The 13,250-nt window shown below is 39.4% G+C and overlaps 1 protein-coding gene across 2 annotated transcripts in view; it reads left to right on the top strand.

Moving 5' to 3' along the window:
- Positions 1-376: 376 nt before the first annotated feature.
- The window catches only part of ABCB1 (ATP binding cassette subfamily B member 1), a 112,954-nt gene continuing 100,080 nt past the window's right edge, over positions 377-13,250 (top strand). For both annotated transcript variants that reach the window (XM_049641376.1, XM_049641377.1), the window contains exons 1-3: positions 377-565; positions 1,056-1,126; positions 6,154-6,202. In XM_049641376.1, coding sequence (XP_049497333.1) covers positions 1,062-1,126; positions 6,154-6,202 — 114 coding nt within the window. In that variant the 5' untranslated portion in view covers positions 377-565; positions 1,056-1,061. The remainder of the gene's footprint in view (positions 566-1,055; positions 1,127-6,153; positions 6,203-13,250) is intronic.

Here is a 13,250-nt window from a genome sequence, read left to right as displayed (position 1 = left end):
ATGTATATTATATGTACATGCATGTGTACATGTAAATTATATGTATATATAATATACACAAAATATATACATATACACAAATATATAATCTGTATATACATACAAAATATACACGTGTGTATGTATATATGTGTATAATTCCACGGATATGGAGCGTGATGTGGACATGTAGAGACATGACTCTATAGAGGTACCAGTCCCCAGTGATTCAGCCGATAAGTGTTTGTCTCCTGACTCTTATGCTGAGGGGCAACAGAAAGGAGGACACACCTCCTGCAAATCCAACCTGTTTCATAACTCGCGCAATCAGCATTCACGCCAGAGGGCCCGGGAGCGACCCGGATCGGTGAGGCTGATTGGCTGGGCACGAGGAGCGCCGGGTTGTGGGCTGCACCTCTCGCCTCACTCCCTGGGACGCAGGAAACCGGGTGCATACGAGCAGCGGCTCCTCCCGGCTCTAGGAAGCCGGGGCCGCTGCTCGCATCCGCCGGGTCTTTGCTTTAAAATCTGAATCTCTTCTTTCAAAAATCAACATCTCGGTCGAAGTTCCGAAAGATAGCCCGAGGTAGGGACGCGCGAAGCTGAGGGCTAGATGGGGACAAGTTCGCAGGGAAGGCTCGGGCTCTCCAATTTCCTGAGCTTGGTCCCCCGTGGGAGGAAGACTTCGGAGAGGAGAGAGGGGGCCATTCCTCTTAGCAAGTCCGCGGGGGGAGTGGAGGGCAAGCGAGGTGAGCACTAGAGTCCCCCGCGGAGCTCCTGAGGCCCCCCCGCCCCCCCCCCCCCCGCCCGCGTTTTCTGCGCTCGCCACGCGCGCTGGGTTCTGCGGCCCGAGCGCGCGTAGAGGGGGCGCGGTGCGGGAAGCGGGAGTCTGAGCCCGTGGCCGGAGCCGGGAGAAGCATCACCGCGCCCGAGGGCAGATGGGACGGACAGACGCAGCCGCGAAGGCGTCGGGCAAAGGCCGCGATGCGCCCCAGCCCTCCAGCCGCTCTCGCGGAGTGTCCCCTCCGCTTCCTGCGGTTTCCGCATCTGACTCGGGGCCTGTGGTTTCTCCTCAGGTCGCGATGGATCTTGAAGGAGGCAGCAATGGAAGAGCAGAGAAGAAGTTCTGGAAAATGGGCGGAAAAAGGTAGCCAGTTTGTTTCGCTTTCACAGTTTAGATGGCTTGAGATTTGGGAGATGTGTTTCTAGCCTCCGGCTCTGTAATAACTGAAGAGTTGATGGTGGCGATGATATTTTTTAACCTTAAACGCAAGGGGGTTTTCTGCAGAAGTTCGCCGGCTGGGTTGAGGACAACGTTTACATCCTCCCACGGCCTCGGTGAGCTTCTCAGTCTTGCGGCTCCACACACGCCAGTGCTTTCGCATCCTTTTCTGTGTTTTAGGAACTCTGCTCTACCCGCCACGACGCACCCGAACATGGTGCTGCGTGTGCTCTGCCTCGTGGTCTAGTCTCACGCTTCTGGTAAACCGTAAACATCCCGGTCACGTAAACATTTCATGTTTGTGGCATGGCAGACGGGACCAAAGGCCAAAACTGCATTTAGCTGTTGATTTTCGCTCACAGTGCGCTGTCTAAGCAGGAAGTTTTAAACTTTGCTCAGTAGGTTCATTGGTAGTTGTCAATTGTAATAAAAATGGTAAAATAAAATAAATTAGTAAATACAGTAATATTATTAGGCACCAAACTTTTCAGTGTGGAAGAAAAGAAATACAAATATGGACATCAAGTAAGTTTTTAGAAAATGTTAAATTTGAACTGGAAACTTCAATATGAACTCATGAATTTTAAAATAGTTCACTTTCTGTCCACTGAAAGGGACAGTAGGAGTGAGTACCTTCGTGCCAGATCTTGGTTTCTAAATACCATTGCTCACTAAATGGAATCTGTACCCCCATGTGTGGGATGCGGGGAGATGCAGAGTGAGCCTGGAGTAAGTATGTTGTTCAGTGGAATTGTCAAAAAAAGACACAGGAGCTGGCTTCACTGTGCTGGGGTATGAAATACCGTATACAAGAGAAAGATAAAAAGGTGGGAGAGGTAGTGAGAATAACGGAATGTTCTTCACTTCACAGAATGCCAGCTATCATATTGGAACCTGCATTGTTATAGTTGATTCAGGCAAAGATTGTTCGGGATTGTAAATGACTCAGAGAAAAGTTTTGTCTAAGAATTCTCCCCAGTTTTTTGTAATTGGAAAAAAGGAAAGTGGGGGATTTTCAGTGGAGAGGTTTTTTGCAGTTAGCGATCTTAACCATGTAATCAGACCTGGTAGAATCCTGTATTAGTGACATGACACCACCCAGGAAGTATGTTTGCAAAAACATTTAGACTGAATCCTATCAAGCTTCTAGACTGTTGCTGTCCAACAGAAATATAATGTGAGCCACATTTGTAATTGTTAATTTTCTAGTAGCAGCATTAAGAACATAAGAAGAAACAAGTGAAATTAATTTTGAAAAGTATATTTTAAAGAGCCTAGGCACTTTAAATTTTATGTCTAAGATATTAGTTCTATATGTGATCAGAATTATTGATATAGTTTGCATTCTCTTTTTCATACTACATATTCAAATCTGTGTATTTTATGCTTACTGCACATCTCAGTTTGGACTCAGTTTGAAACTGACGTATCCAAGATGTGGGACATTCTATATGACATCTGTTACTACAAAAAGTCAATGTGGGGAGAGGGGGCAGAAGGACTTCTAGACTTAAAAAAAGAGACTAAAGAGGAAAAACCACCCAGTGTAATGTGCGAACCTTGATTATATCTGAGTTCAAAATCAAAAAAAGGAAAAACCTATAGAAAACACCCTTGGGCAGTTTGTAGATTGGATATTAGATGATAGCCGAAGTGCTGTTAATTTTCTGAAAAGTGAAAATGGTGGGAAAATATGTGAAGTGCCATGATGTTTGCAACTTACTTTCAAATGACTCAGCAAAATATTAATAATGATAATATATACTTATGTAAATAAAGAACATATGGTCAAAATGTTAACAATTGTTGAATCTAGGTGGATCTTGTATGGGTAGTCATTATTAGTATTCTTTTAATTGTTCTATTTGAAAAGTTTCATAATAAAAAATTCCATATACACAAAAGGAAAAAGACTCCATGGAGTGGAAGAAAGATATTTCCGTTTTTGTTTTTAATTTTTGTTTTACTACATCTCTTAAAGAACTGTGTCCTTAATACACAAACAGGAGTATTGGCATAAGAAGTATTGAGGGTATGTGGAAAGAAATAGTAAAGAAATTTGTTGGAGCCTGAACATACCTTCATTTTTATTATTGGTTCTTATCATGGCCTACAGACTTTTTAAACAAAAAAAATTGTTTTTTTTTTTTACTTAAGTAATTCTTATTAAACCATGCCCATCATCATTGATTTTAATATGTTCTTAATATAACTATATGTTTTCTTCCAGGTTTATTGAGATACAGTTGACATACAACACTATATAAGCTTAAGGTATACAGCGTAATGGTGTGACTTACATACACTGTGAAATGATTATCACAGTACATTTAGTTAACATCTGTCATACACGTAAAATAAAAAGAAAAAAAACAAAATTTTTTCTGCTTGCGGTGAGAACTCTTAGGATCTACTCTCAACGACTTTCACATATATCATAAGGCATTCATCATATACTCATGTTAACTGTACTCATCATGTTGTACATTACATCCCTGGGACTTCTTTATCTTTGTGTCTTTGGATCAACTTCCATCTGTTCCCTACCTCCCACCGCCTCTGATAACCACAAAGCTGATCTTTTTTTTCTATGAGTTTTTTTCTTTTAACTCTGTGTTCTAAATTGGAATTATAAAGAAGCACATGGCTTTGCTAGTATATATAATGCTTGGATGATAATGTCATTTGGAATCTGTGTATTTGTAAAGGTTTAATAAGCAACTTGCCTTTTGTAAACACTGCGTTTCAAGCTGATGGGGATAAATGAATAATCTATAGGGATGAGAGATCAATGTGGAAGTGCATTTCTATATAAAGTGGTATCTCAGAAGCCTGAGGTTGCACTGAATAGCTTGGTGTTTGGGGGATAACTTTTCCGCTTAAACTTGGCTTTATTGCAGCTGTGTGACCTTGAGCAAGTTCATGAACTCTCTTCACCTACAGTTTTCTCAGCTCTGACAGAACGACAAAAAATGTGCCTGCCTTGAAGAGATTGAGATAAGATTAAATGAGATTGTGTATGGGAAGTGTTTACTTAGCCAGCATCTGGAACATTATAAATTCTTCAGAGTAGCAACAGTTTTAGAGAATGAAAAAATAAATAAAAAGGCTGGAGCTAAAATTCAATTATGTGTGACTATTTTTTTCCTCTCATCCTGGTTCCAGAGATACTGAAACCATGCTTTACTGGGAATAGGGTGGGACCAAATCTGAAGACTTATGTTTGTGTATTTTGTGTGTTTTCATGTCCGTCTAACATCACTTTAAAGCCAAATATGGGGTAAGCTGTGGATTTTTTTTTCCTTAGAAGTCTCTTCAATTCTTTGACCTCACTTAGCATAAAGAACAAAGACAAAGATGAATTTACTTTTGAACTTGAAAATCTGTATAAAAATGTGATTTTCTCTCAAATAGTCTTTCATTTGTACATATGAAAATATGTACTGCTTTTGATTGGTTTACTTTCATGCTATAGGTGGCAGTTAAAACAGAGTAGAAAAAGGTTACAGTTAATTTGAATTTGGGCTCAAAATAGTAATTAGCCTTCTTATTCCTGAGGACAGCTTTCTGACAGTTGACAGACCCCCCCCCCTTTTTTTTTTTACCATAGCTTTTCTGGATTGAATTTATTGTTGTAATGGTACATTTAAGGCTCCAGAGATCCTTTCAGAATTAGATTAGCTCATAGAGAGTGATTTAATTACCTTTCTTCTTAGGTTTGTTTATGCCCAGCATCTGATTGCCACTACTCTCCATTAGTAGAGGGAATGATTAAGGATAATATCTAGGTAGTACATAGATAGGATATCAACTGCTAGAATTACTTAGATGATAATTAAGGGAATTAACTCTGGACAGGATGACTGATTTTCTAGTTACACATCTTCCTTAACTTATATCCCCATAACCCCATCCTAAGTTAAAAATACCATTAAAGTTGAAAATGCCTTTAAGGCATCTAACGTACTGAACATCATAGTTTAGCCTAACCTGCTTTAAACTTGCTTAGAATCTTTACCTTAGCCTATACTTGAGCAAAATTATCTAACACAAAGCCTATTTTATAATAAAGTGTTAAATATCCCATGTAACTTATCGAGTACTGTACTGAAAGACAGAGTGGTTGTATGGTTACAGGACGGTTTTAAGTGTATGGGTTGTTCACCCTTGTGATTGATTGCATGGCTGCCTGGGAGCTGTAGGTCACTGTGGCCGCCCAGCATCACTAGAGAGTACTGTACTGCATGTTGCTAGCCCAGGGAAGAGATCCAAATCCAGTGTTGGAAATGTAGTTTCTAATGAATGCATAACACTTTCTTGCTGTGCTAAAGTTAAACCATTGTAATTCGGAGACTGTCTGTAGAATAAAAACAGGAAGCTTTCTTTTTTCAGCATTATTTTTCTCATTGAAAAAGTTATGTGTCTGTGTATTCATCATAGAAAATTAGGAAATATCAAAGGCACAAAGAAGAAAATATTTTGATAGAAATCTCAATACCCAGTGATAACCACATATCTAGATTTCTCAGATACATGTAAACGTTTTTAAAGTTCATAAATGGGATCATACTATTAATGTATATTTTTATGGAATAATATAGACATGTTTTCTTTGTCCTGTTTGCTATTAAATACAGGATCTGTGGGGCACCTGGGTGGCTCAGTTGGCTAAGCATCTGACTTTGGCTCAGGTCATGCTCTCATGGTTTGTGAGTTCGAGCCCCATGTCGGGTTCTGTGCTGACAGCTCAGAGCCTGGAGCCTGCTTTGGATTCTGTGTCTCCCTCACTCTCTCTGCCTCTTCCTTGCTCATACTCTGTCTCTCTCTCTCTCTCTCTTAAAAATAAAAATAAAAACATTAATTTAAAAAAATATAGGATCCATGTTAATTTGGTCATTTAAAAAATTTACATAATTTTAAGGCCTTTGTGCAATTCTGTTTCTGTTTTTCAGTAAAAAAGAGAAGAAAGAAAAGAAACCAACTGTCAGTACACTTGCAATGGTGAGTTTGAACTTATTTACTGTTCAAAATGCTTTGGAAATTTGACTTTTTCTTACCTAGACTAGAGATATTTCATCTGGTATAATATTTTCTTAGAGAGTATGTTAATGGAGAGGTAAAACAAATAGGTTTAATTTAGCTTGTTTTCAGGGGGAATGCTGATCATAATCTGCCACGTAAATGGATTCTCAGTAGCTACTCTTCTTGGCCTATATTTTGGTATTCTGCCAATTGTTTGGTATTCTGCCAATATTCTGCAAATTGCCAGTGATTTATTCAGGTAAGCACTTATTTATGTAAGCCCAGTGATGATCTCAGCCATCTAGATCGAGCCACACGGAGTGTGGTTCTAATAGGAAACAAGGTTCCTTGTCATTAGTGACTCATATTCTGGCAGGTTTGAGGTCAAAGTCCCAGGTATGAAAAAATAGAAGTCAGCAATGCATAATTTATTACTATGCTTTATTTATTACTAGTACATGTCATTATTCCTCTGTGCTCAATAACTTATCTCAAACTTGAAATCCTTTATATAATTCTTCATCTCATTTTGTGGTTGCATGGCGGTTGCTTAGAACCTTTTGTTTAATCAGATTTGGAATAAGACAGGGATATTATAGGTGGGGCTGGTTGATGGTCTTTCTCTACTTGGATTCTGCTTTTTCTCTTTCCTAAGAACCTGGAACACTACTGAACCAATTAAGTCCAGCAGTGAGTACATACTTTATAATTCAGTTAGAACACACGAGACATTTTTGAAATGTCAGTGGTGGGGGAGGGATAGGCTATCTTGTAAAATGGATACTAGTAAATTAAATATAATAGTTACAGGCAGGAAAAAATAGTTGCCTCACTTTGGCACTGCGGACTCTGTGGTTATCTTACATGATCATCCTCTTACACTACAGTTGATCTGGCTACAGATCTGTACAATCTTTGAAATTTTAGAGGAATGAGACTATATGTTCACTCTCAAGAATGACTACTCATTCTCAAGAAGACTACTCATGTGACCAAGGGACAGATTTTGTTTTATATTTCATTCTTATGTATTAAAAGAAGCTTTAATGTTAAAGTAGGGTTTATTCCCAAGATTTAATTTCAATTTTATCATTTCAAGACCAAAGCATTTCTGTCTTTTGTAGTTTAGTTTTTATTATTTGTAGCTTAAATTTTTTAAAGCCTTATTTCAGAAAATGTGACATATCTAATACTTGGAGGTAACAGTATCAATATAATTAAGCCACAAAAGAATAAAAATCTAGATTTTTAATGCGAGGGAATAATAACACACATAAAGCACTATATGCCATGTGTTCGGTCTAAGTACTCTATATAGAACTCATTTAATCATTGCAACTCCCTTGGAGATAGGTACTATTATTATTCTAATTTGACAGGTGAAGAAACTGAGCCAGACATATTAGCTTGCCCACTTGATACATAGCGGGACCAGAATTGAAACCTGTGAAGTTCATGTTCTAAGTTTATGTGGCTTTTCCTTGTGTCTTTTTCCTGAAGAGTTGACGTAGAAAACTGAACTTGTACGTAAAACCTATTGACCTGAGGACACATTCAGAAAGTTTAACAGTATAGTGCTGGTATTATCAGCTAAGACAAAAACTCGTGTGTCAGGGCTCCCCAAGAACCTCAGGTTTGATGATTCACTGTGAGGTCTCTCAGGACTTAGCATATTGTCATACTCATGATACTCATGGCTAAGATTTATTATGGCAAAAGAATACAAAGCAAAATCAACATTGGGAAAAGGAAAGAGGGAGGCAGAATTCCAGGAGAAACCAGGCACAAGCTCCTGGAGTCCTCTCCCAGTGGAGTCACACTTAACTTCCCCAGCAATGAATGGTGATAGCTGTGAAAGGCCATCAGACAAGCTCATTAGAAACTTAGCACCCAGAGTTTATACTGGGAGCTGATCACGTAGGCATAACGTATACCAGAATTCCAGACTCATAGAAGGAAGGCAGGTATTTGACATAAAGCACATTGTTGTACAAATAATTTGGTCACTTTTATCAATTAGGTGATGTCAATCCACCCCAAATCCAATTTCTAGATGCCCACCAAGGGACAACCTTGAACACAGGTCTTTCTAAACAGCAAGTCTCAGGCTCGGAATTTTAACTTCTTTCTACTATGAGACTTTTTAGCAGTCTTGAGAAGGTGATGAAAAAGGGGTAAAGAATATTCAAGTGTTCCTACTAGCTTTTAAGTTTTTTTTTTTAATGTTTATTTATTTTTGAGATAGAGAGCATGAGTGGGGGGAGGAACAGAGAGAGAGGAAGACACAGAATCCAAAGCAGGCTCCAGGCTCTGAGCTGTCAGCACAGAGGCCAATGCCGGGCTCGAACTCACGAACCATGAGATCATGACCTGAGCTGAAGTCCAACACTTAACCGACTGGGCCACCCAGGTGCCCCCTAGCTTTTTTTTTCTAAATATATATATCAGGCCTTGTTTCAACAGAACAAGAAACACAAAAGTAGAATAAAATCTAAAGCAAACAAAGAAATGAGACAGATGGAAATAAAGGCAGGAAACATACAAGTGGGGTCGTAGGGCCAATACAAAGCACTGCTTAAAGATTACATACTGTTGTCAGGATTGTGCAGCAGGCTCAACTCTGAGCATTCTACTTCATGGATCATATCGAAGAATTCATTTCTTTCAAAACAGATTATTGCTATTATCTGTCTATTGCTTCCTCTGTGCCAGGGATTTGTTAAGCACTCCACATTTGTTATCTAACTTAATCCCCACAGTGACTCAATGACATAGGAACTTGTATTATTCTTACACTACATGATGAAACAGACTCAGAGAAGTTGAGTAATGCATTCAAACTCACAGATTTACGTAGCTAGTAAGGGGGCAGGTCCAAAATTTGCCCCCAGATTTGCTTACTCAACCTAGAGCTTTTAACAACTTTAGTCATTTATGACAGCTTGTGGCCAGTTAAACTTTTACCTGCCTGGAGTTGAAAAGTTCTATTATCCTCTGACCACCTGGTCACTCCTCAGTCTTTGAAGATTTTACCACCAGGCTCAGTGTCTCTCTTTCCACTCCCAGAGTTCCTACTATCTCGGGTGACTTTTATGGTGTTCTGGATATCTGCTCCTCGACCTTCACAGGTGCAGTAATCTGTTTCTTTCTCCCTGCTCCCCTCCGCAGCCATCTGTTTGTACACTCACATCCTGAATTTTATTGTTATTTGAAACTGTCATACCTCCAAAGTGATTGATTGAAGCCACAGCTCAAATTAGTGAGCCATCTCCTTTCTTTCCAATCTGCTCACTGTTCTCTCTGGATATTTGGTCCATTGACCCATCACTTTCCCATCAGCCCTTTCTCTTGCCCAAACAATAATCTTCCTTCTGCTTGTCATTTGTTACACAAAGCCTGAGCAAAATCACTGGTGCCTGAACTCCTTCATTTAATTGTTGCTGTAGCAACCCTCACAACAGGGTATATTCCCAACTGAACTCCTATTTCTCCTCTTCTCTTGACTCTGTCAGTCCTCTACTCTTTTCACGTTTCCCACTTCTCCCTTTCCCCCTTTGGTGGATGGCCTCTACTTTTATTTCACAAACAGAATGGAAGCCATTTGACAGAAGTTCCTCAGCCCATCTCTCCTAATCTGCAAGCATATCCCTACCTGGATCATATCCCTCTTCCTTCCCTTCTAATATAACAGAGGAAGAATCTGGTTATTAAAACTAATCACTCATTTGTACTTTGGCTCCCAAATCCTCTGCCTTCTCATGGACCTTATATATAACTACTGCTATTATTATTAATACCATCATCATCATCATCATCATCATCATCATCATCCTTTCTCTTCTGTATCTACAGTCTCTGCCTCTTAACTGGGTCTATCCCATTGGCATTTATATGTGAGGTGTCTTTAGTTTCATTAATGCCATCTTTCAAGCCACCTCCCCTCTTGCTTGCTTCACATACAGGAGCTGCCTTTACTTAAGTTTCACCTTGCAGTCACTTCGTTAGACATTATAACTTGGCTTCTGTCTCTGCCACTCATCAAATTCAGTAGACCTGTCTTGATTCCATCTTGACTTTTAAGTAGTGCTTGACATTGTCTACCATTTTCTTTTTTCTCTTTGCTTCTATGATGCCACAGTCTGCTGATTTTTCTCCTAGCTCTTTTTTTTTCTTGTGTCATCTCTGCCTGTGAAATTAGAATTCATTAATCCCTTGTCCCAGCTCAGTGATGGTGTTGGCATTTTTGTGCTTTCATACAGACATTTCCAAATTGTTTTCATGCAGAACTTCTTTCTCAGTTGAGCTCCATTCTCTAAAGTTTTAGTGTCTTTATCTATTTGCAGTGGTTTCCTTTACTAATTTCTAGTTACTTTTGCTTCTCCATTGAGGACGTTGGTATTTAATTGCTTCTACTTCACTCAACTATGCTCTCATTATTCTTCTCTTTGGGCAACCTTAATAATGACTCCTAGGCTCAGCATTCTTTGACCTTTCAGCTCCAACAACCTTCACTCCTACTCTACGTCAGTAAATTATACTTGTGAACAAGGACCTGAGGTTTATCATCTGGGTGGACTCCCATCTAAGAAGCTATAAACTCAAAGGTATCAGTCTTCAACCTCAACTTTTGATTCCTTCTAGCTTAGCCTTTTCTCTTTGTTATCCTTCTTTTTTGACTTTGTGTACTCATTTCCTGTTGTTATTGTAACAAAATACCATTAATTTAGTAGCTTTTTAAAGCAACAAAAATTTATTACCTCACAGTTCTGGGCCCAGAAGTCTCACTGAGCTAAAATCAAGGTGTCAGCAGGGCTGGATCTGTTTCCCTCCCCTTCTCAGCAAGCTTCAGGAAGCTGCATGCATTCCTAGGCTAATGGTCTCTTACTGCATCCCTCCAACCTCTTCAGTCATCTGTTTTCCTGCTGCTGAGTCTGAGCCACCTGGCTCTCTCTTGTTAAGGACCCGTGTCATTACATTTGGTCTAATTGGATAATGCAGGATAATCACCCCATCTTGAGACCCTTAACATCTGCAAAGTCCCTTTCATCATGCGAAGAAACAATTCACAGGTTCCTGAGATTAAGTTAATCTCAGGCATTATTTTATGTCCATGAGGAGAAGGCATTATTCCACCTTCTATACCTGGTCAAGGGTTTGCTTTCTCAACCACTTTCTATTGCTGGTCCCCTTACTCCATTTCTGCTCTTCTAAAAGCTATTCTACACATAGTAGACACATCCAATCACCTCCGTTCGTGCCTTTCCTTTGCACTTAGCTGGGAAGTTTAGAGTAAAACCCAGACTCCTTTATCAAGCTGTAAAGGCCCTGTGTAATCTGTCCTCTGGCACATCTCTGACTGCACCACAGACTAATCTGTGCTCTGCTCTTGTCACAGTGGTAATTCTATTTGGTCCTTGAGATATACCAACCTTCTCTTCACCACAGGACCTTTGCATTTGCTCTTTCTTTCTAGAATGCTCTGTCTCCAGATCACCATGTAACTAACTGTATCCTTCCTGTCATTTGGGTCTCAGCTTACATGTTGCCTTCTCAGAGGGACAGTCTTTAACCAGCCAGTCTAAGCCAACTGATCCTGCCTGTCATTGTGGTCTAAGCTCTATGAAGGAAGGCATTTTTCTATGTTTGCTTCCCTAGGTACTCCTAGTACCTAGAATAGGTAGTTAGATATTGAGTGAATATTGAATACATCTTTTCCTCATTTTACTATTTGCACTAGAATATATATGAGGACAGGTAGCTTGTCTTATTCACTGTTACTTCCAATACCTAGAAACCTGACCCTTATTAGCTGCTTAACAAATATCTTTTGAATGTTGAATGAATGAATAAATGAATGGATTCACTGACTTCTTCTCCAACCCAGGCACCATGGTAGAGTCGTGTTAACCACCTGGTCTGCTGATTACCTAAACTATTCTTCTTCTTTGTGTATCAGCCTTCCTTCTATGTGGTTCTGGTTCACCATCCCCGCTATTTCTTTCTTTTTTTTTAATTAAAAAAATTTTTTTGTAATTTACATCCAAATAGTTAGCATATAGTGCAACAATGATTTCAGGAGTAGATTCCTTAGTGCCCCATACTCATTTAGCCCATTCCCCCCTCCCACAACCCCTCTAGTAACCCTCTGTTTGTTCTCCATATTTAAGAGTCTCTTATGTTTTGTCCCTCTCCCTGTTTTTATATTATTCTTGCTTCCCTTCCCTTATGTTCATCTGTTCTGTGTCTTAAAGTCCTCATATGAGTGAAGTCATAGGATATTTGTCTTTCTCTGACTGATTTCACTTAGTATAATACCCTCCAGTTCCATCCATGTAGTTGCAAATGGCAAGATTTCATTCTTTTTGATTGCTGAGTAATACTCCATTGTGTGTGTATGTGTATATATGTATACATATATATACATATATATATATATATATACACACACATATATATGTGTATATATATACCACATCTTTATCCATTCATCCATTGATGGACATTTGGGCTCTTTCCATATTTTGGCTATTGTTGAGAGTGCTGCTATAAACAGGGGCGTGCATGTGTCCCTTTGAAACAGCACACCTGTATCCCTTGGATAAATGCCTAGTAGTGCAGTTGCTGGTTCATAGGGTAGTTCTATTTTTAATTTTTTGAGAAATCTCCATACTGTTTTCCAGAGTGGCTGCACCAGCTTGCATTCCCACCAACAATGCAAAAGAGATCCTCTTTCTCCACATTCTCGCCAACATCTGTTGTTGCTTGAGTTGTTAATTAATGTTAGCCATTCTGACAGGTGTCAGGTGGTATCTCCTTGTGGTTTTGATTTGTATTTCCCTGATGATGAGTGATGTTGAGCATTTTTGCATGTGCCGGTTGGCCATCTGGATGTCTTCTTTAGAGAAGTGTCTAGTCATGTCTTTTGCCTATTTCTTCACTGGATTATTTGTTTTTTGGGTGTTGAGTTTGATAAATTCTTTGTAGATATTGGATACTAACCCTTTATCTGATATGTCATTTGCAAATA

This window comes from Panthera uncia, chromosome A2 (assembly GCF_023721935.1).
Source record: "Panthera uncia isolate 11264 chromosome A2, Puncia_PCG_1.0, whole genome shotgun sequence".
Taxonomy (NCBI): Eukaryota; Metazoa; Chordata; class Mammalia; order Carnivora; family Felidae; genus Panthera; species Panthera uncia.
The sequence above is the reverse complement of the archived record's forward strand: the minus strand, read 5'-3'. Positions and strand labels throughout refer to the sequence as shown.